Genomic DNA, 23,684 nt, shown 5'->3' on the forward strand with positions numbered 1-23,684 from the left:
TCTCTCATGATCCTATTCATAAAATAATGTACAGTTTTTTGGCCTTCACTCAGTAAATGAGTCAGAAAAGAAAACATTGTAACTTATCCTATCAACATGAAAATGACACACAAGGTAAGTTAAATAAGCACCATATTCAGGTATGTGTGATGTATTAGCATTCTGCAGTGCTACCTTAAAAAAGTTTTTATACCAAGTTTTAAGACAGAGCAGTCTGTTTAAAAAAAAAACAAAAACACCTTACTATTGTAATTCTACAATTACAGTAATAAATATTACTCCTGGTAATAAGAGATTATTCCTGGCAATCCTATCAACAAGTAGGAGTCAAAAAACACAATTATTTAATAGGAGCTGTCATTTTTGAGATAAATTACTATTTATCTTATTTGAATACACATAATATAACACCACACACAGAAAAAAGTCAATTCACCAGAATTTAGAGTTTCTTAGACAAGCTTTAAATCTCCAAATTAAAATTAACATAAAATTTAACCTGTTCCACTGTGTCTTTATCACAATTTTATTGAGACCATGACTACCTGACGTATTAAAAAATCCAATGATTAATTCTTGGACCACTCAGAATTTACTGTTTTAACTGACACTACTTTGAAATAAGAGCTTACTTAAGTTAAAAACTGTAGCTAATTAATTACCCATACACTAAGCCAAGCACATAACTCAAGATCTAATCTTAAACTTTTTCTAATAGCTTTAAAACAATTAAGTGCTTTTGGCTTTGTCAAAAAAACAAAGACTCCATTGATAGTAGCAAGGAAACCTGATTACCAGAGATGAAATAAACTTCAAACATAAAAATATAAATGTGCACCAGTTTACACAAAGATAGAAGGGGACGTACCCCTCATTTTGATTCAAGTACTTGTATGCAAGCTTGAGCCAAAGTTGTACATGAGAAGGATTTTCAAGCACACTTGCTTCTAAATTAGCAATGTCATCAGTCTCATTTGTAAAGTATCTGACATCATCTGGAGTGACAACTGTATCCAAAGCTGGAACATTTATTCGGTTCTCTGGCTGGAAGACTATAAGAAAAAGCACTATTAGCTTCACAATTTCTCTAAATCCACAAACCCAAGAAAAAACGATTGGCCTTATCTTTAAAATAATATAAAAATCTAAAGCTCATAGCTTTAAGGTAGAGCAATCATATAGTTTATTCTCCAAACCAGGACACTTCTAAGAGTAAAAAGGGATGTTAATACAAATTACACCAGGATGACAGGTATAAACTAGGACTCTGCTGGGCAAACCAGAAGTATGATCTCTCTACTCTAAGCGTAAATGACATCAACTGATAATTCACATTCATTAAGTTTTAAGAGAAAGTTATAATAATTTATGAAAATGATTTATTCCATATTCCACTACATCTAAATTAGAGAAAAAGTGTTAATGTAAATAAGTACAGGAGAGCATATTTGCTAATCCACAAATAGTAGGCAATTAAATTATGCAAACTTGAGAATATAATGTAAGATGTACTCGACAATAAGGCACTCATTTATACATTTCTTTGTTCACTCATTTAATTCATTCATTCTGTGAGCCTACTGCATGTCAGAAAACAAAGACTCAAAGATAAAACAAAACAGAACTCCTGCTCTCAAGAAGGACACAGGCCAGGCAGTAGTTCTCAAATAGAAGCAGCACTGCTCCCCTCTCCCCACTCAAGTAATATTTAAAGCTGTCACATTTACTAAAGGGTGATCCATGCATTTACTGGGCAGGGGTCATGAAAACAAAACATCCTGCAATATAAGGCACAGTCTTGCCCAAGGAAGAACTAATTGCCTTAAACGCCAAGCAGCATCACTTTTTTGAAAACAGAAACTTTTAAAAGGCTAGTAGATTACACCAAAAGATTAGCAAAGTGTTAGCAAAGTGTAACACGACAATTTAATGATTCTGGATCTTAAATTACTTCTTACCATACTTAATAGGTCCTGTAGACTGTTCCTCATCACTACTGAAATTATTCTCTGAAACAGGTTTTCTCCAAAACTTTGGCTTCCACTTTCTTTTATCTTTGTAGGTTGTAAATGGAGGTGCTAAAGTAGACAGGAGAAGACTGCTGGTTAACAGAACTAGTCTTTTATAGTTTTGAAGGATACCCAAATAGTACTCAAAAAGAGCTGAATTTATTCTATCATGTTACTCAGACATGGTATATATATATTTCTACATAATGCCAAAAAAATTGTTCTCATAAACTCTAAGGTCCTTTTGTGCGAGAGAAAGATACATATACTCACTATGGCCTTTACTTTCATTGACATTGCTCACAAGGAGAACAGCCATCTGGTCCATTGACATTCGATCTTTGTTTACTCCAAAAAGTTTCTCAACATATTTTTCTGAAATTAGAGCAATGCTATCTTCATAAAAAGTATAAAAAATATGGATTACAGAGATGAGGCTAATTAAAGAGTATGAAGTAAAGAATACTTTAAAAATTAAAGGTACTAGTCAAAAACACCTATGGCTTTCTAAGGGCAGGGTCTACATTATCTTAACTACTACAGCAAATCCTACCATATCATGCACCCCAATGTGGACTGAAAAAAAGTATTTCCTAAAACAACCTAAGCAAGTGAAAATTAAAGTCCCTAATTAGGAATGACTAAATAGATTCAGTGATGTCACAATCACTCTGAGTTGTGATAATACTGAATTTAACAAACACTAATTCCCCTACTTCGAAAAGACTTGTAGTTTAAGGTTTAATATTTGGCACTCAATCTGGGGAAAAGCTTAACAACATTTATTCACAATGTCTGGCAGTAATCTATGCTTTCTACAGTGTCAAAGTGTATAAAGTCCTTTTTTATTTCATTGTAGAATCTGAAACTATAGTCACCTCAACTTCTAATCCCCCTCTATTTTTGAAAATAGTAAATTAAATAGGGTCTATTTTTAAATCACTGGTAATATTTCTATACTATGTTAACATATTCTTCTAAATAAAGTGAAATATTTAGATAAGCTCCGTCAAAAGAACTGTCTGCAATAATGGAAATGTCTTACATCTGCACTGTCTTACCGGTAAGCACTTACCAATACTGAGCTCAATAGTGCCTACTGAGCACCTGAAATGTGGCTAGTGTGACTGAGGAAGCCAAATTTTTATTTTAATTAACTTAGATTTAAATAGCAACACATGGCTAGTGACTACTGTACTGGACAGAGCAGATCTAGATAAAGTGTCATAGATGAATGTATTGAATTATTATGGCTATTTAAAGATGTCAACAACTGAATATAAAACTTTTAAATTGCCTAAATTCAATTTTCACTTGGGAAACAAGAGGTCTTTAAAACCTGCTGCAGCAGCAATTTCTTCATCAGTGCTTGTCTCTGAACAACCAATCAAAGACAGATTATATGACAGAATGTCCTGGAATAGCTGTTTTCGGCTAAGCGTATAGTCTTGTGTATGCTGCCTAAAATAAAATAACAACACAGAAAAGATAATCATGTATATATCAAAGCTACATAACCAAGACTGCCTTTTAAATTATAAAATGTTAACAAATAAAAACTACTCACCACTGACAATCATCATCATTACATGTTCCTGTTAAATCAAAACGGCAGAAACACTGATCTGGTTCGATCATATTACTATATGATACTGAGCTTAGGGGAAGTTTTTCCTTGGTTCGATAGTATGGACTAAATCTAAGAAGAGAGGTAGAGAGGCACATTACGATGCTCCATAAACATTCCTCAGAAATTTTTTCATTTTTTCTTTCTCAATTAAAGTTTCTATACTTTGAGCTTACTATTTATCTAATTACTTAATGCCAAAATTAACTCTAGAAAACAACCAGAATATCAAGTCATAGGGACAAACTACTTTTATACCCAGACATAAAATATCTGAAATAGAAAACAAAGAACAACAATATCCTGTATTCTAAACGTAGTGTTTTCCTACCACATAATAAAGTGGTGTGTAACACTGGTATTTCTTCCACACATAACCAGCCAACCAAAAAACTAGAGAAAAAGTCTATACTACCTGGTAGGTGTTGTACGATTTTACGATTAAATCATACCAATTTAATAGTCTCACAGCTTCTAAAGAGTCTTTAAAAAAAAAAGAGACAACCTCCCAAAGTTAATCATTGGAAAGTGTCAAATCAATTTTATGAAAGCTAGCCAATGCATTCCTTAGAATAACAATAAAATTAAAAAGCAAAAATTTTAAATTCTCATAAGACTCCAGTTATTTTTCCTAAAATCCTTAATAGATATAGTAATTCAGAATTCTCCACAATTTCACCAGTAGCCAGAAATTAGGATTTGATAAGAATTAGTAAACCCAAGTGTGAGTTAAATCTTAATTCCTATTTGGTTCAAGTCTGACAACAAGGCACTTAAATTTTTATATTCCCTAAAAGGACAAGTTCATTTCTGAGCAGCCATGATTCAATTTTTTTTCATGGTCATCACACATTCCAGATTAAGATATCATTAAGAACAAGGAGCAATCCTGAACCTCAAGTTTACTGAATCTTTCTTCTATACCTGTAAGACTTAAAAACTAAAAGGGGACTATGGTAGGGTCTAAACGGATATGGCTTCACTTCTGTTGTTTTACTCTGTCCTGTCACGAAATCCACATCCACAGAAATCTCCTGCAAAAGAAAAGAGAAATTTCATAAAATAAAGGCTAGGGTGAATTCTAGATTTTATAAAGAATATGAAATGTTCAGTTACCTGACCATGCAAAACCTTGTCTGTAATGCCTGTGGTAGTTTTTAAAATCAGTTGTTTTAAGCTATCAGCTTTTGAATATAATTTCTGCAATTCACCAATTTTTAACCCTAGAAAAAGTTCTGGTTTTTCTACTGCATTCTTAGTAGGTTTGTTTATACATTCTTTGTTAGGTGTATCAGTGTGCTTAAGGTTAGGTTTAGTAAAAGAATTGGATTCTAAGAAGGATCTTCTTCTTTCTCTGTTTGACCCAGACAAAATCTCATCATCAACATCATTTTCCTCAGTGTCCAGACTTAATTTATCTTGAGTCAGATCGTGAAGTGAGGGTTGAGGCAAAGAAAATTCAGGTTCCTCTTCCACAAGTGGACCAATATTTTGCTGTTCCTTTGCTTTAAGGGCCCTGGCTTCTTTTAGTTTCTGAATTTTCAGGGCATATTCATATTCTAGCTTTTGCAATCGTCTTTTTTCCATAGCAATTAGTTCTGCTGAATGCTTTCTTGGACTTGATATTGGAGAATTGTCCAGTCTCATCATTTTGTTAGGCTGGGGGGAAAAATGATATCAATATTTTATACTGCTATGACTTTATAAACAATTTTTGGTAAGATAATTGTGCTATCCCTACAATACAATGCCAACATTATAAAACTAAGTCAATAATGAGATTAAAACAGTTTTACAAAAGCCTCCAACAGATTTGCTAGTTAATCTATGAGGTACCAAAAACAAACAAAACAAGTCAAAATAAACAAACAAAAAAAAGTTTCCAAATATGTGGATGCCATTTAAAAACAAAACTTTAATCTTGGGCTTCCCTGGTGGCGCAGTGGTTGAGAGTCCGCCTGCCGATGCAGGGGACACGGGTTCGTGCCCCGGTCCAGGAAGATCCCACGTGCCGCAGAGCAGCTGGGCCCGTGAGCCATGGCCGCGGGGCCTGCGCGTCCAGAGCCTGTGCTCCGCAACGGGAGAGGCCACAACAGTGAGAGGCCCACATACCGCAAAAAACAAAAACAAAAACAAAACACAAAAAAAACAAAACAAAAAAAACCTTTAATCTTATTCTCTTTAAATCTGCAGGGAAAGCTTGAACTTCTTATGCATCTCTTACCCTCAAAAGAATAATTAAAACCTTCTCCTTTTCAAACATTAAATATTTCTACAAACAACTTACTCCAAGGTGATCTTGTTCCAGTTTACGTTTTCCTATTTCTTTACTAGCCACTGCTTTTGCACGAGCAAGTTCTTCTCCATACTTCAGAGTCAAAGCTTTCTTAACTGTAACACGTTGTTGAACTCTGTGAATCTGAAATATAGGGTAATTCTGAGTATGTAAATCTTAGGAGAGGAAATACCTTCTTAAACATAATTTCTTTACGGTATTCAAATGAAAATTAAAAATATGCTAATATTACATCTCAGTGGAGAACAATGTGTAGGTTACACATTTTGATGGCTTTGGTTTATGGTTTTATTAAAAATTTGGCCCATAAAAACGTGTAGTAAACATGGGACTACAATATTTGAATTTAAGAAAAGAACATTACTTGTTCCTGAAGCTTCTTCAAAAACATTCTGTTGACACTGAGAATTTTCTCTGTTGCCTGAAGCTGCTCTGTAAGTTTTGTAATTTTTGTTTCAGCATTTCGAACAGATTCTTTCTTCTTAGCTTCTTGCTGTACTAGATTCTTTAAAACAGATTCATCTTTCATCAAGAGAATCCTAATTGGGAAATAACAAAAGTCTTATGAACGTTTTTCTAAACTAGTGGACTGACACCATCAGAATAAAAAACTTACGAAGTAATAGCTCATTTTTAAAAATATGTTTATGATACACAGAGGTGAATATTTAGAAGAATAAAATAAGTATTCAGATAGACACTGTTAAATTTTATGAAAGCAAATATGGGTTGGCCGTTTTTTTTTTTTGGCAGCACCACGCGGCTTGCGGGATCTTAGTTCCCCGACCAGATACTGAACCCAGGCCCTCAGCAATGAAAGTGCAGAGTCCTAACCACTGGACCACCAGAGAATTCCCTGGGTCGGATCTTTAAAAAAACAAAACAAAACATGCGTCTGAGTAATGTGAATTACAGTTGAAAAGCTATTAATAGTAACCTTCAATGTAGCCCTAAATAACTCCTGAAAAATGAGGACTTAAGAGGGCTTCCCTGGTGGCACAGTGGTTAAGAATCCGCCTGCCAATGCAGGGGTCACAGGTTCAAGCTCTGGTCCAGGAAGATCCCAAAGGCCGTGGAGCAACCAAGCCCGTGCACCACAACTACTGAGCCTGCACAATAGAGCCCATGAGCCACAACTACTGAAGCCCATGTGCCGCAACTACTGAAGCCCACGCGCCACAATGAAGAGAAGCCCCGCTCACCACAACTAAAGAAAGCTCGCATGCAGCAACGAAGACCCAACACCCCCCCCGCAAAAAATTAAAAACATAAAAAAACCTCAAATAAAAAAAGAAAAATGAAGACTTAAGACAGAAAATCACTATGTTTAGTTTCATTTATAACGCTCCTAATAATAAACACACAAATAAACATCTAATAAACATAATCAAGCACATTTAATTTATTTACAAACCTCTAACTCATTTTATCTAAAGCAAAGCAAAGGAGAGAAAAAGAAATCTAATTTTTAAACAATAGACAGATGTAAAGACTGGAACTGAGAAGTAAAAATCAGGACAAAAAGACAAATTTACAGATTTTCATCTTTTCAACTACTGAACATTATGATAAAAAAAAAAAATGAAGCATCTTTCCCAGAAAGATACCATATTTCAAACAGTCACAACACATGACATCTAGAATGAATCATAAAAACAGAGAATATGTGATAAAGAGAATGGGGAATAGAAAGACAAAGAATTTTTAAAAATCTTTTCATTTGTTATAAAAGTTATTAAAGAAATGGAATCTAAATGAATTTATTTTAATTTCTTTTAAAACATACACAGTACCATTTCTCGTTGATAATTTTGGAGATTTATGGTCACCACAATATTTCATCTATGAGTAACATTTTTCAGATCTCTAATATCAGGGTACATCTTAATGTTACTGCATATCATAGTTTTTGTAATAACACAATATTTGACCATGTGTCTTACTTAACAGACTAAGTAATGACTATTTCCAACAATCAAGTCTACCAATTTTAACAATAAAAATATGCTTCCAATAAAGGTCTTTAAAAAACATGCCAGAGGTTTTAAAGCCATACATAAATCTGAAGGGGAAAACTTTCTTTTGAAGTCTTGATATTTTTATTTAAACATTAATACTATTACTTCACGTAAATGTATAATTCAACAAAATGATAGCCTTCTCTAGGCCTATCAAGTATGAAAGAATTGGTAATCACACAGTATACTTATTACTGACATACACCACAAAAATATATTCCTCTAATATAGGAACACTTAGATACATGCAGTATTTAATCAGATAATGAGACTCACCTATGTTTTTTAAGTTTTGCTTCTGCATCTGTAACCTGCTTAGTAACCATTGCTATCCTGCCAATCCCATCAATTTCTACATCAGAGTTTGCTGGGGATGATGAACTTGTCTTCAGCTGATCTGATTTAATCAAACGCTGTTTCTCACGACTAAAATAATCAATAAAGATTAATAAATTATACCAAAAAATAAACTGAAATTATTTTTTAAGATGTATTCTATTTCATAAAATAAAGTAAAAATATTAACTAAGTGACTAACATATTGACTAATAACAATGATGACCAATATGCATGACCCAAATTGGCATTCAGAGCTGATAGTGTAGTTCTCCTTTGTAACAGCTTTTATCTTTTTCTAAGCTGTTTATACCTCGGTGCATCACTGCCTTCAAGCTTATAGGTGATCATCTGGCTCCCCCTCCTGTGCAAGTTCTAAAAACATTAACTCTTCATCTTGGATAAAAATCATCATCTTCATTTCCCAATGCCAATAAACTGTATACAGATTAAGCACCGAAAATAGTACACACCTTTAAAGCTAATTACATAAAATGCCACTTACTTGGCAATCTCTTCCTTTAACAATCTATATTCAATCTTCTTTTCTTCAGGCAAAGCTTCAGGTGTTCGCATGGGATCATTTTCTTTTTCAGATTTTGGAGGTACTTTCGGTTTTGAAGCTTGCTAGAAAACGTTTGAAGTCAACCAGATCAAAAGCTTTTATAATCCCACACTAAGATCTATATTTTACATTATCCAGTGCACATTTATATATTTAGAAATAAACATCTTCATCATTATTTTCTATTCCGTTTAAAAAAACACAGTGCTGGCCATTAACCACCAAATTAATTGTACAATCCCAGTAAGTAGTCAAGACTTATGGTTTGAAAATAATTGAACTATTTCATATCTAAGCAACTGTTGCAATTAGGAATAGGGATAAAAGTTGTATTTAGGTGATACACTTTGATAAAAACACTATTTTCTGGTAATATAACAAAATTCCAAAACAATAAATTTCCTTAGTACAGAGGACAATTATCCACACAATTTTACTATTTTGAAAAAAGTGACAGTCAACTGGAAACAAAAAAAAAGGAGTTTTTTAATAGTTAAACCTATCTAAATTTATACACACTTCATTATATAAACTCCTAATAATACAAATACTTATTTGTATTATTTATAATTTCCATAATTCTTATTTATATTTCCATAATTCGATATATTAAAAATCTAAACCTCTAAGGTCTAATTTCCAGGAAAAACAAACAAACTTTAATGATTGTCAATAAATCTTTGCATCTTTCATTACTGCACTTACCTCAGCAGTTCGTCTTGCTTCTTTAATCATGGACTCCAATCCACCAAAAACACTATTGGTTGACTTGGATGCCTCTCCATCAGATTCACTATCATCGGAATCATTTAGGGTTACAACCACTGATTTATGCTTTGGAAGCTGCAAAGACAGTATATTTGTTACTCTTGATGACAGAAGTATCTCTATCCTTTTCTTGGCTCTACCACAATTAGCTTCATGACCTTGAACAAGTCACTTTATCTGTACGAATTTAAATTCATAAAAATAATGGGTTTCAAGCAGACAGTCTATGGTTCCTCCTGTTTATATTGTATTAATTGACTTACTTTGTCCCACTCCACAGATACTGGTTATATCCAAAAACATAAAAATATTCTATTGATTATATTCTCAGTCTCTCTAGATACTACTATCATCACTTTCTTCATTAAGTTTTATTTTCTCCAACTTTCTATAAAGAACCATAATGCAATCTAAATTAACCTTTTAAAGCCAAAGAAAAAATTAATAATTCTACATTATTATTAATAAATCTTTTTGGCTTTTGTGCTTATATATGGAGAATAAGTACACCGAACAGAGGCAAGATTTCAACTTGGCTTTGCTCCATTTATTTTACTTTAAACCCATTAGAAAACAAGGTAGAAATAAATTGTCATTTCAATCTCCTTAATAAACATTGAAAAACATCATAAGTTCTTCCATTATAGTACAGTCATTAATTGAAAAATTATGAGCCAAGATGGGAGAAATAAAAAATATATATAATTTGCTTTTAAAACTGACTAGACAGAAAATCTAAATGGACCAAGTTATATGGAACAAAAACTGAGGGAATGGCAAAAAATACCTCTCTGAGGAAAATAATGCTTCCCAAAAAATATTATCATGAACTCTACCAGTTTACAAGTGAAGAAGCTGCTCCCATTTCACTATTAATAAATAAAAATAATACATATATGTTTGTATATAATAAACTAGGAGTTAGGGAATAGGACAGCAAAACTGCAGACAAATTTCTCACAAGCTGTTTAAATAACAATAAGACTAATTATTTTGTTTGTTTTTACCGAGATCACAGTTCGTGGAAGACGAGGTCCTCTGTGAAACTTTGGGTTCTGTATCCTAGGCTGAGATACTGTATTAATACTGACTATCGACAGATTGCTTCTTGGCACAGGCTGTGAATTGTTCAGAACTGGAGGTGAAGGTGGGTCACTATTACTGGATGTTTCCTAAAGAAGAAAGAGACAGATATGAAGCAATTTTAAATGAAAAGAAATTTCTGTCCCTTTAAAGGTCTTGAGCAAAGTACTATCAGACTTATCCCCACTTTACTGAAAAGCCCAATGAATCCCAAACTAGCAGAGAAAAGTAGGGCTACCTAAAACTAAGCTCAATAGCACCACCTAGAGGTTCAGGTACCTAAATTACCTCTGGCTTGAAAGCTCTTTTATTCGCTAGAGATTTAAGTAGCTCTTCTCGGAGCAGCATTTCTTCCTCTTCTTCCTCATCTGCAAAAGGTGGTTTTGGAGGCTGTTCTGGATCTTCAGGTGGAAGAGGTGGTAAAGGTGGTAGAGGAGGTAGAGGTTCAAGAGAAACACACAAGCCTTCCACATAAGGCTGGCTCAAAGGTGGTATTGACTAGTTGTTTTTAAAAAAGAAGAAATAATAATTACTATGCATATTTTACCCATTCCAAGTGTTTATCATTAGAGTAACATTAAATTAGAAAAAGGTATACAGGTTATTACTTTACTGTAAGCATAAGTGAACTAAGAATACTGGAAATCTCAAAACTAACCAAATCCAATATTCAGCCATGAAAAAGTATAATTTTTACAAAAAATCAACAATATTTGAAACATTTAATTTATAAACTTAAAAATAGAGAAATCAAACTTTACAGTGTCTATCTGCCTAGATGACTACCTGAAAACAAACAGATAACAAAAAATCAGATACAACACTTAAGTAAAAATCAAAACTTAGGAACCAAAGGGATTCTGGGTGGGCGTAGTCTAGAGTATCTCAAGAATTAATTGTAAAGAAGAGTCACCACTACCCTCATAAAATCCTTGTGAAATGGCTTCTTCGAGATTATCTATAAAGACAATTTTACCCAAATCCTTGAATTTGCACATATTTTTGCTTCAAAGACTTTCCAGTATTTCCCTTGGCATATAAAACAATTCAAGGAAGAAAGAAAAAATAAAAATGTTTCTCTCTCACTCTCTGCTCTAATATTCCCCTCATCTTCAACTTCCTAGGAGGACACCAGATATCTACCTAGGAACTGTGAAATGGCAAGGTCCCCACTAACCTATTAAGAGAGATCCAGTGTGACCTCTAGGTTCTCTCATCTGAAATAACTTCAGAAATTTTACTTTGTGATCCCCCACTTCCTTTTTTCTTCTTTCTTTTTTTTTTTTTAACAGGGGACTGGCAGTTCTTTCAAAAGGTAGGGAAAAGAAATTAACTTGCATAGACAATGCTTTTCTTTTACTGAATTTTCAAATTAAAAGTAACTATTTAATCAAAAGAGGAGAAAGGAAAAAAGTTTCTAGAAGCACCTTAATGCACTTAAATCCCAATTCCCCCTAAAAAAATCCAAAACAATAGATAATTCTTACTCTGCTTCGGAATACATTTTCTGAGGAACAAAGAGGAACAAAGAGAAGAAAGAAGGAAACATACTAAGTACTGAAAGAAAGTCAACATGAGATTAAAAATTAGCTATGACCGCCTGGAGGGGTGGGAGGGAGGGAGACGCAAGAGGGAAGAGATATGGGAACATATGTATATGTATAACTGATTCACTTTGTTATAAAGCAGAAACTAACACACCATTGTAAAGCAATTATACCCCAATAAAGATGTTAAAAAAAAAAAATTAGCTACGAAAAAAATCTACCAAATGGATAGTCTGCCAATAACTAATCAACTGTTTATTCCATAGATTTCATAGCTATTAATTCTGATAAGCAATTTTGATTTTACGCTCTCTTCAAACCTAACAATTAATTACAGGCCAGCTTTTCAAAACAAATTAGAAAAGACATAAGGCTACAAAATTTTCGTAGAAATCATATCAATTCTCACTTACAGAAACCTGAGGTGGTGGAGGCAAAGAAACAGATGGTGCCGGAGAAAAATACCCCAATGAACATTCAGAGAAGAATGGTGGTTGCACTGGTGAAGGAGCTGTAAAAAAAATTTTTGTAAGAGTTTAATAATAGATGTATTTCAATAGGAATAAATTAAATTTATGGTATTTTTGAAGAAATAAAATTGCATCTAAGTAGAGTACAAGTGAGATTTTATTAATCTCCAATAAAATATTTGACTTCCATGAGACCACCTCCTTATTGTCCTTATATCATTACAAAATCAGCCATCCACTTACGCTGATATTTAGTCCCTCAAAACTCTCTACTTTGCTCTACTTTTCACCTAGTGGTGGTAACAGGGAATAGAGCAGGAAAGGCTAGAAACACACTTTTTTTTTTTTGGAAATAAACATACTTTTTAAGAAATAGTAAAACAAAAAATTCCCCTGAATCTGCCAAAGTGTCCTAACCAAAGGAAAACAGTGATGTGGTGACTCCATTCCTCCCTTCATGTGGAGAAAAGTGAAGAAATGGACTATTTAAATTGGATAGAAAGCAAACAGGACTAGGAATGAAAAGAATTACCCACTGTATTTAATTATTAAAGTGTACACTTTTTCACATTTTAATAATTCTGGGGAATTCCCTGGTGGTCCAGCGGCTAAGACTCCCAATGCAGGGGGCCCAGGTTTGGTCCCTGGTGAGGGAACTAGATCCCACATGCCACAACTAAGAGTTTGCATGCTGCAACAAGAAGATCCCACATGCTGCAACTAAGACCCTGACGCAGCCAAATAAATAAATAAATAAACATTAATAATTCTGAAATAGTTACTGATGCATCTCAGTTAAATTGTTAGCATTTCTTCCTTGGCAGCAGCTAAAAGTATTGATAATTGCACTTTTTACTGTCAGTGGTTTCTTTAGACTCACTGAAATCTGGCAGATTCAAAGACTACTCTTGCTACTCAATAACCATACAACCTTAGGGAAAACTAAAATTTCTTCTTTGTCCCCGTTGTCTCTCAAGTCAATATGGATATTAACCACATGCCTTATATGGGGCTGACCTGTGGCCCAAATGATGCCATTTGACTATACACTGACCTTTAGAACACTTTACTTCTTAAAAACATAAATATTTGTAATGAATACGGCAAAAAGTTAAAATTTACAAAACTGAGTAGAGTACATTCTCTGTATAATAATTTTTTACAAAATTCTTTTAAGAGGGTAGATCATAAAATTATTTTATAGAAAGAGTAATAATAATATTGTCAATACTTGGGAACTACAATGAATCATCTCCAAGAACCTGGAAATATGAAAATTAAAGATTGACCAAAGAGAATTAACCTATGAAATCAAAATACAAGATTATTAAATATGAACCGAAACATAGTAACCTGAAAATGAGCACTTTTATTAACATTACCAAATCATACAGATTTTGCCTTCTCTCTAGGCACACTAAAGTAGAATTCTAGTTTAATTTGGTCTCACAATATGACCACTGGAAGAAAAACACTGATCATGTGGCCTTGCAGGTAAGTATTCTAGTTCCTAGAACACCAACTGCATTTGGTTGTCTGCCTCAGTCTTATGTGTGTTAATTAGTAAGAGAACAGGTCTCTCACAGCTGATCACCACTGAATATCAACTAAAGCGAGCCTCTAGCACGCAAGGATGGTCATACCCTAAAATGTGCAATCTAACTGAGGTACAGCCCTAACAGTTCTAACCAGCTGATCCTAAGACACCACTAGTATCACTTTCCATCTCCCTATTCCTACAGAGTATCATCAGTGGAAGGAGGAAGGAAGCCTAAAATCAAGAAAGATCCCCCCCCTTTTTTTAACTAAAGCGAAGAATGCCTTAGATACAAAGATACTTAAGAAAGCAAAGGTTTGTTTATTTGTTTTTTAAAACAGTGTTCTCACCTTTCCCACAATATTCACTTTTTAGATCACACAGTTAACAGTAAAACACTGCCTTCTTACTAAAATGCTATATAGAAAGAAATACTTAGAAATAAAGGTTAATATTACACATTTGAGGTTTGCTCTTGAATTATTTATAACACCAAATAATGTCTATGGTTGTACAGCCCACCAGCAAATCTCACTTTCATTACACATTTCTTGCAAGGTTTTGGGTAGCTTTGTGACGATTTTCTACTTAATAATTGTGAACATGCATATGTTTTAAGGTTTAGCTCATACCTGGAGAATTGGTTTCACTATCAGTATCCATAGCAACTTCTTCATAGTTATCATATTGATAAATGCCTCCTCCACTATCAGTAGGTTGCTTATCTAAGGATCGTCTCAGGTCAGGGTCTGAGGACTAATTACACAAGATTTTTTTTTAGTTTCACAATATTTTCTGTCTTAATCTATTCTTAGGCTAGAAATTGCAAAACAATTAATAGTTATATTTTATGTAGAACAGTATCAATAATCACGATGATCCAGTTAGAACTGCCTATCACATCTGATTGGGGAAATTCAACACACATGACAGGTACACTGTGGTTGACATTTTACAACTGTCAGAAAATGAAACTAGCAAGTACTATATATACAGATGAAATCTCCCAGAGTGAGCTGAGCCACTAAATAATCAGCTATTCCTCTAGAAAATAAGATGACCCTAAGCTCATAAATACTAATAGCCTCTCTCTGTAAGCTAAGAAATCAGATAAATGAATTCAAGTTTTATGTAATCAAAACTATATTTAGAATATTGCCCAAATAATCCTTAACATTTTAGTTATGAATAAACTAATGATAACTGAAGACTAAAAACTCTTGTTATATGCTCGTACGTTTTCTTTTTTTTTTTTACTTCTTAAAATGTTCCACTCGGAGACAGTTTATAACAAATTGAAAACTAGCAAAAACTATCTGGGGCTTCCCTGGTGGTGCAGTGGTTGACAGTCTGCCTGTCGATGCAGGGGACACTGGTTCGTGCCCCGGTCCAGGAGGATCCCACATGCCGCAGAGCAGCTGGGGCCGTGAGCCATGACCGCTGAGCCTGCGCGTCCAGAGCCTGTGCTCTGCAACGGGAGAGGCCACAACAGTGAGAGGCCCGCGTACCGCAAAATTAAAAAAAAACTATCCAGATGGATATAAGAGTAACATACAACTATTAATACAATACTTCTCTAAAAAAAGATTCTATCAAAGTGCTTTCTGGAAGTTCAAAGTATGAATACTTATATATTCCTTACTTAAGCAAACCTAACTCTTGACTTGCTACAATTAAATAGCTCTTATTCTTAAATATCCCTCTATTCTTTAATAATACACCCACGAGTGTATGAGACTACACTCGTGAGTGTATTATTAAAGCTCAGAATTCTGAAATTTGTCACTGCTAATAGCAGTAGATCAGTATTAAATCTCCAGTTTACTTCCTAACACCATCCATAAAAGAAAATGACTTAGTCATTATCAATGACTTATACATAATAAAGGCTCACAAATGCTTGATAACTAAAGTCACATGCACTAACGCTATGACTATATGACGATTTAACTTTCTTTAAAATAGTCCATATCGGGCTTCCCTGGTGGCGCAGTGGTTGGGAGTCCGCCTGCCGATGCAGGGGACACGGGTTCAAGCCCTGGTCCGGGAAGATCCCACATGCCACGGAGTGGCTGGGCCCGTGAGCCATGGCCACTGAGCCTGCACGTCCGGAGCCTGTGCTCCGCGACAGGAGAGGCCTGCGTACCGCCAAAAAAAAAAAAAAAAAAAGTCCATATCAATTAATCATGACACATTTCTAATTCTACATTACTAAAAAATGGAAAACTAATAGGGAACAGTCATTTTAAGAATAAGTCCTCACTACAACTCAGTAATGCTACTTTCTTCTAAACAGAAAATGACAAAAAAGTCAAAAGGAAGCTTTTCTAACCATAATATTATACTAGCCTTTCATTTCTTTTATTTCTAATATCTATAACTATAAAAACGACTCATTCTCAATTATAACCTACCTTCCCTTCTTCCCAAGAGTTATTTATATAATGAGCTCTATCAAACAAAAGAATGTAATACTTTTTCTTAGTTGACTGAATTTATGAAATAAGACTATAAGAACAGTTAAATTTGAGTAATATTTTGATTTTGTATTTTTGAACTCCTTACTTTACTCCTTGATCGCCTCTTTCCACCAACCAATTTCATGAATCGATTGTATTGCTCTTCCTGATTTGAGAGATCTCGAATTTTTCTGATTTCTTCTTCTCTTTTCCTTCTCTCTTCTTCTTCAGCTTGTTTCCGTTGATCCTCTTCTTTCTGTCTTTCCTGTTCTTTTTGTTGTTGTAGTTTCTTCCATGCCTTTGTTTGCTGCTTCCTCAATGCTTGTTTAGCTTTAAATAAAAAATATAGAAACATCAGTATCTATTAGAGTTAGAATTTTCTAGAAGATAAAAGAAAATAAGAGCTTTAACATTTTTTTTCATTATTAAGTCATATATACAGCTGCTCCTCTAAGTTCATTTATATACGATTATACTTTAGTCAGAATATAATTCTCAGCTCAAAACTTTCTGAATTAAAATCTAAAAACCATACTGATATAGGAAATCAATTAAAAGAATTTAACAGAAATGATCACCTGTAGTGCTAACTTTTTTGGCCGAATGTGTTTTTGTACTGGTTTTAACTTTCTGCTGTACAGTTTTCATCTTAGTCAGCTTTTCTTTGCTTTCTTTCATCACCTGCTGTTCTTTTTGTTGCCATTTTTTACTGGCTGACTGAAGAGCCAAAAGACGAAGCTGCAATTCAGATAGCTCCTCTTCATCTTCACCAAGCTTCTTTAAAAAAAGAAACAGTTGCCATTTAAAGATTCTATTATTTGACTTTAAACATATTACCAAGTCAAATCTTTTATAAGATCAGTTAGTTAGTTTTAAGGCAAATACTTAAATGGTAAATATTAATACAAATAAAATAAGGAAACTGAATAACTTACCATAGCCCTATACTCTAATTCAGTCCCTGTAATACAAACAGAAGATCAATCTGTAGAGGGTATGTGTTTATATGTAAGTGTGAAGGGTTAGAAGGGGAGAGTACAACTGATAATGAAAAAAAAAAGTTAAGGGTTAGAGATTGGCATTTAACTGCCTCCCAAACAGGAGTAGAAATCTGATGGCAGTGAATGCAAGAAGAAATCAACCCAGGGGAGGTAAGGAATGAAGAACGAAGTGGTTCCATAATCATGTGTACTTGTACTAGCCTTACAAGTACTACACAGAACAGGCACAGTGAATGTCAAGATACAAATTTGCAAACTTTTTAAAATATATATTTTATAAATCTTTTATAAATCTTTAAATCAGTTTTTTTTTTAAGAAGACATTGATGAAGCATGGTATTTTTTTTTTTAAGATGTTGGGGGTAGGAGTTTATCAATTAATTAATTTTTGCTGTGTTGGGTCTTCGTTTCTGTGCGAGGGCTTTCTCTAGCTGTAGCAAGCAGGGGCCACTCTTCATCACGGTGCGTGGGCCTCTCACTATCGCAGCCTCTCTTGCGGAGCACAGGCTCCAGACTCGCAGGCTCAGTAGTTGTGGCTCACGGGCCTAGTTGCTCCGCAGCATGTGGGATCCTCCCAGACCAGGGCGCGAACCCGTGTCCCCTGCATTAGCAGGCAGATTCGCAACCACTGCACCACCAGGGAAGCCCCCTTTAAATCAGTTTTAAAGGAAAAAATATGTAAAGATTTGCTTATATTAGAGCATTCCATGTTCTAAAGCTACAGATATTTATCTGAATATTGAAAATATTTTGAACACCCAAGACTTCTTCAGGGAAGCTAAAACAGGAAAACAGTTTAGGAACAAATGTATGAGAACTTTTTTTCAATTGAAGCAACTTCTTAATTTTTTCACTCCACTTTTTTTGAGTTAACTTTTAAAATTATTCTATTCTGTACATTTTAGCTAAAATATAACTGAAAATGTCAGGCAACCTAAGCAGAGGTTCTAAATTGGAGTCCATGAGACTTTAGTGGGAGAGAGATAAGGAGTCCTTTGGCATCCCCATTCCTTGAAGTTAAATACAAAGCTGTATGTGTTTTTCCTTTATGTGTATATATGGAAAAGGAGGGGCGACTCAAAAGAGGCTAAGACTCAAGAAGGTTAAGGCCCGCTTACCTAGTAACTTTCCCTTATAGGTGAATTGTAATTACATTTTTAAAATCCAATAAATTATTTAATTCTTAAACATAAAAAAACCCCCAGTGGATCCTACCTAGTAGTTTAACCTTATATAGACTATTATAAATCTCTAATTAAACTACCAACACATATTTCAGTACTTCAGTTTAACCAAGCCAGGATACAGTTACTCTTTCCTTTTTTGGGAAATATATGTAACAAATGAGCTTAAAAATTATCATGAGTCTTTTTTACTCCAAGTCACTTAAACATATCAAATTCTACTGCTTGGTACTGAAGACCTACAGCCATGCTATCCAAAAATGGGACCAACAAGCCATGTATGGCTATTTAAATTTAGCTAAAATTGAATAACAACTTTATTTCCTCAGCCACACTAGTCACATTCCAAGCGCTTAATAGCCACATGTAGCTAATAGCTACCATATTGGAGAGTGCAGGTATAGAACATTTCCATTATTGTAGAAAATTCTATTCGACAGTGCTGATCCAGAGCTTAAGTAAAATAAAGTTATCATTACTGTTCCACTGAGACTTAAAAGTCTTTGATTATCTTTTGCTACTAACCCTTCTGGAATGAAAGAGACCACTGATTCTGTCATTCAACTATATGCTACTTAAAGCAGCTACTTGATCAGCAAGAGCACTGAGCCTCATTCAAACTCCTTGTTCTGACGCCTAAGTCCTATGTAACTTTAGGCAAGTCACTTAATCTATGCACATGAATCTTAGTTCATCTGTAAAAGAGATGTCAACCTACCTTACAGAGTTATTCAAAACCATACACATATAAATGCACGCACGTGTATGTGCACATGCGTGTGTATCTATTATATTATCATCCTTAAATTCAGGACCCTCTCTTTCCTAAAGCTTCTAGGCTCTTTGCATCATTTCAGTTTACCCATAAAAAGCATAAAAAACTGAAATCTTAATAGAAGAAACTGCAGATATTTCAGATCTCTAATTCAACAAACAAAAGGCTTGGGCCAGTGAATACCTATTACACGTCGAACACAGTGCCTGATGCTCTTGTACTTTATCCTGCTGAACCTCACAACAACCCAGAGAACAGATGACATTAAACTCATTTTGTAGAAAAGAAAACAGAGGCAAGCAAAGGCTAAACAGCATACACAAGGATCACTCAGCTAATAAGAGGAGCTAGAATTGGATACCAGGTCAAGGTTTGTCTAACTCCAAAGCTTTCTCACACAGCATAATCCCCCAAAATTAGGAAAAGAAAATCTGTGGAGGAAAATGAGAAGTTTCAAAATCCAAAAAAGCAGGGCTTCCCTGGTGGCGCAGTGGTTGAGAGTCTGCCTGCCGATGCAGGGGACACGGGTTCGTGCCCTGGTCCGGGAAGATCCCACATGCCGCAGAGCGCCCGGGCCCGTGAGCCATGGCCGCTGAGCCTGCGTCCGGAGCCTGTGCTCTGCAACAGGAGGGGCCACAACAGTGAAAGGCCCGCATACCACCAAAAAAAAAAAAAACCAAAAAAGCAAAAACATTATCTATAGATACATATAACATTTCAATTAAATTAAATGTAATCTAATTGAACCCAGTGGAGATACTCCAAGATGTCTCTCCAGATTTTCTTATCTTTAAGGCTTATATCCAAATGAAGGTATAGCAATGCTGAAAAACAAAAAATGAGTGAAAAACAAGACAGAATTTCCCTTTCAAAAGAACAGAGTAAAGCAGTGCAAGAATCAGTCTTACAGAGATATCCAATCTCACAAAGCAGTATCTTACCTTTTCAGATAGAATATCTGAGGCACTAATTCTTCTCGTTAAATTTTGTTCCTTATCTTCTAATCCTTTAAAATAAAACAGCATATTCTGAATGCTTTAAAAGGTTGCCACAATCAATTTAAAATGCTATATGATATTTACTAGTATTTATTTTAAACGGTCTCATTAAAGGGTCTCATTTTCTCAATCTCTCAACCAAAAGGAAAGAATGTTGTTAGAGAGAATGAAAATCTGAACAAACTTTCCACATCAGTCTCATTTCTGAAAGTTATAATGCAAAAACAATTCAAAATATTAAATTATAAATTAAAACTGCACTATGGTAAGAATGACTTCTGAACTAAAAATAATTATTTCAAATAAGAACAGAATTTACAAAGCAGACAGACAAGAAACAAAGCTTCATTACTGAATAGATAATACACAGAAAAGAATATGTGATGATTAATTCAGACCTCAAAAGTTGAAATGAATTCAACATTTAGAGATTGTATTGGATTTATTCATTAAAGAAATGTCTTCGGGACTTGGCCAAAAAGTAGAAAAAAAAAGAAATGTTCTCTATTTATGCAGAAAAGCATCAACAGAAGTAGGTTAAGTATCAACCAAATTAAGTCCTTCCACACATTTTCCAGAATTCTAGCCTTGGGCCCAGATTTCTGATTAAGCTATTACAAAATCTTATTTATATATTATCTAATCTATGACAGCTCTACAAATTACACAGTAAAGTTACAGTACATATATAATAGTACTGAGAGAGGCACTTTCATAGCTAAAACAGATTAAGTTAAAAACTAAGAAAATCTTTTCTTAAGATGACACAAATAAATTTGCAAAGCTAGGATTCAACTAAGTCTAAACTCCAAGCCTAGTTTTTTTTTCCATAATACCACTACCAGTATTCCAAATATCCTAATTTGATTGCTCAAGACCTACTGATAAAAGAATAGGCAACTTATTCAATACATAGAAAAATTATTATATCAAGTACCTAGAAAAAGTAAATGGAAGGCAATCACCAAACTTTGAGTTAGGTCAGTTCTGCCATAAGGCTTGTTTTGGAAATATGAATTTGTTGCAACATGATTGATATATTAGAAAATAATCTGAGGACAACACAAATTTCACATTTGCTTACGTACAATTTGCGTCCAAGAAACACTAAGAGAATGCAGAAAGCTGCACCCAGGTGATCCATGTAGGAATATACAAATCCCACGCATGGTGATCAATTTACCAGCTACTTCAGTTCACTGTATATGCACACCCATCCCCATCTGGTGTTGCAACTTACTGTCCAATTTCAAATAACCTTCCTTGTTCTACTTCACAGTAACTCATAAGCTGCAGATCTACTTCCACAAGCACATTTTAGGTCTTTTCCAAGGTAAAGTGACATATTTATTGTAGTATTTCAAGCATTTTTACCCATTTAATGTGTAAACCTGCATTACCGTTTTTATTAGATTCCAATCTTTTTTCATGTGCCACTGACAAGGTTTTTGAGTGTTGTTTTCCCTAACACCATTTGCCCCTAGCCCTGTGCCTTTTATTGTGCAATTCTGCAGTGTAGTGATTTCCAGGAATGCATGTCACCTTATAACAAAACTGACCATACTTCAAAGAATAAGAGAATAGTAATAACTATTAGACAAAAATGAACAAGGAAAAAAAATAAAGACAGACTTTCCACAATAAATGTACAAAGAACTTTTCTCCTATACTATGAGTCATTAGTCATGAGAGTTTATTAGTTGATGAGGCTCTCTTTCATCTATAAAAGATGGCAGCACCTCCCTTTAAGGGAGCATAGAGGCAACTATGCACTAAGCTGGCAGCTACCTAATGAGCACAATGTCACCTGAAAAACAAGCACAAACCGTAAATTTCAGACCATAAATCTAACTTTACACAAAGATTAATAAAAGCAGGTTATGATTTAATTGACCAAACATGTAGTTTGGTCCTTCTGTCGTACCACTATCATGGATCTCTATAAAAATATTTCTATTTCAATTCTTACTCAAAACTTCCGAAATGAAAATTGGTCTTGTGCAGTCATGCAGTATTTTTAAAATTATTACCTGAAATTCTAACCCGAGCTAGAGACAGTCAGGATATAGGTGGTAGCTAAAACCATAATAACTGAGAACATCCAAGGAGAAGAGAACGGTGAGGACATCAACAGTTAAGAAGTTACATAGGAAAAGTATTTTTTTTAAAAAAAGGAAAATCAGAAAGTTGCAAGAAACTACTGATGTGTACAGTAGCATAGAAATCCCCAAATTTCAGGATTAGTGAGAAAAACATCACTGAATATAACAGATGTGTCTACTCCCTACAGGATACTCTCAACATAGCAGCAGTGATCCTTTGAGAATTTAAAACAAATTATGCCAATCCTTTGCTCAAAACCCTGCAACAGCTCCTATTTCACTCAGAATAAAAACCATCTTACAAAATACATGATCTGTCCCAACTCGTTATCTCTGACCTCTTCTCTCCCACTACTCATTCCCCATCACTCTCTCTTCTTTGGTGGCACTGGTTTCCCTGTTATTCCACAAATATGCCAGTACCCTTCTGCCTAAGGGTCATTACTCTAGTTCAGTGATTCTCAAACTTTATCAAGTATCAGAATCAACAAGAGGGCTTCTTAAATACAGATTGCTGGGCCCCATTTCCAGAGTTTCCAATTTAGTAGATCTGGGGTAGGGCCTAAGAATTTGCATTTCTATCAAGTTCCCAGGTAAAGAAGGTCCAAGGACCACAGTTAGAAAATCAATGCTCTAGCTATTTATTCTCTTTGCCTAGAAACCTATTTCCCCCATTTGGCTATTCACCCACCGTCTTCAAAGCCTTTGTTTAAATCTCACCTTCAAATTCAGGCCTCTCCTGATCACCCATTAATACTGCAGCCTATACCCACTATCTCCATCCTAACTTACTTACTGCTATGCTTTTTCTCTCTCTACAACTGTTATTTACTCATCATATTTACTGTCTCCTCTTCTTAAAATGCAAGCCCATGAAGGCATAAATGACTGTCTATTTTCCACTGATGT

At 34.5% G+C, this 23,684-nt stretch overlaps 1 protein-coding gene across 3 annotated transcripts in view; it reads right to left on the reverse strand.

Moving 5' to 3' along the window:
• Nucleotides 1-23,684, reverse strand: part of ZFC3H1 (zinc finger C3H1-type containing) — a 49,236-nt gene that overhangs the window by 15,936 nt on the left and 9,616 nt on the right. Inside the window, exons 3-21 of one of the 3 annotated variants that reach the window (XM_067697350.1) lie at nucleotides 20,617-20,681; nucleotides 17,294-17,489; nucleotides 16,822-17,045; nucleotides 14,889-15,012; nucleotides 12,663-12,760; nucleotides 10,991-11,200; nucleotides 10,627-10,791; nucleotides 9,557-9,694; nucleotides 8,792-8,913; nucleotides 8,227-8,376; nucleotides 6,297-6,471; nucleotides 5,924-6,055; nucleotides 4,753-5,295; nucleotides 4,561-4,670; nucleotides 3,577-3,708; nucleotides 3,349-3,470; nucleotides 2,283-2,384; nucleotides 1,959-2,078; nucleotides 869-1,052 (exon numbers count right to left, since the gene is read on the reverse strand). In XM_067697350.1, the coding sequence (XP_067553451.1) occupies nucleotides 869-1,052; nucleotides 1,959-2,078; nucleotides 2,283-2,384; nucleotides 3,349-3,470; nucleotides 3,577-3,708; nucleotides 4,561-4,670; nucleotides 4,753-5,295; nucleotides 5,924-6,055; nucleotides 6,297-6,471; nucleotides 8,227-8,376; nucleotides 8,792-8,913; nucleotides 9,557-9,694; nucleotides 10,627-10,791; nucleotides 10,991-11,200; nucleotides 12,663-12,760; nucleotides 14,889-15,012; nucleotides 16,822-17,045; nucleotides 17,294-17,489; nucleotides 20,617-20,681 (3,112 nt within the window). Of the gene's footprint in view, nucleotides 1-868; nucleotides 1,053-1,958; nucleotides 2,079-2,282; nucleotides 2,385-3,348; nucleotides 3,471-3,576; nucleotides 3,709-4,560; nucleotides 4,671-4,752; nucleotides 5,296-5,923; nucleotides 6,056-6,296; nucleotides 6,472-8,226; nucleotides 8,377-8,791; nucleotides 8,914-9,556; nucleotides 9,695-10,626; nucleotides 10,792-10,990; nucleotides 11,201-12,662; nucleotides 12,761-14,888; nucleotides 15,013-16,821; nucleotides 17,046-17,293; nucleotides 17,493-17,650; nucleotides 17,669-20,616; nucleotides 20,682-23,684 lie in introns of those variants that run through there. The other 2 variants (XM_067697349.1, XM_067697352.1) reach the window with 2 other exon arrangements.

The sequence above is a fragment of the Pseudorca crassidens genome, chromosome 11, assembly GCF_039906515.1.
Source record: "Pseudorca crassidens isolate mPseCra1 chromosome 11, mPseCra1.hap1, whole genome shotgun sequence".
Classification (NCBI taxonomy): domain Eukaryota; kingdom Metazoa; phylum Chordata; class Mammalia; order Artiodactyla; family Delphinidae; genus Pseudorca; species Pseudorca crassidens.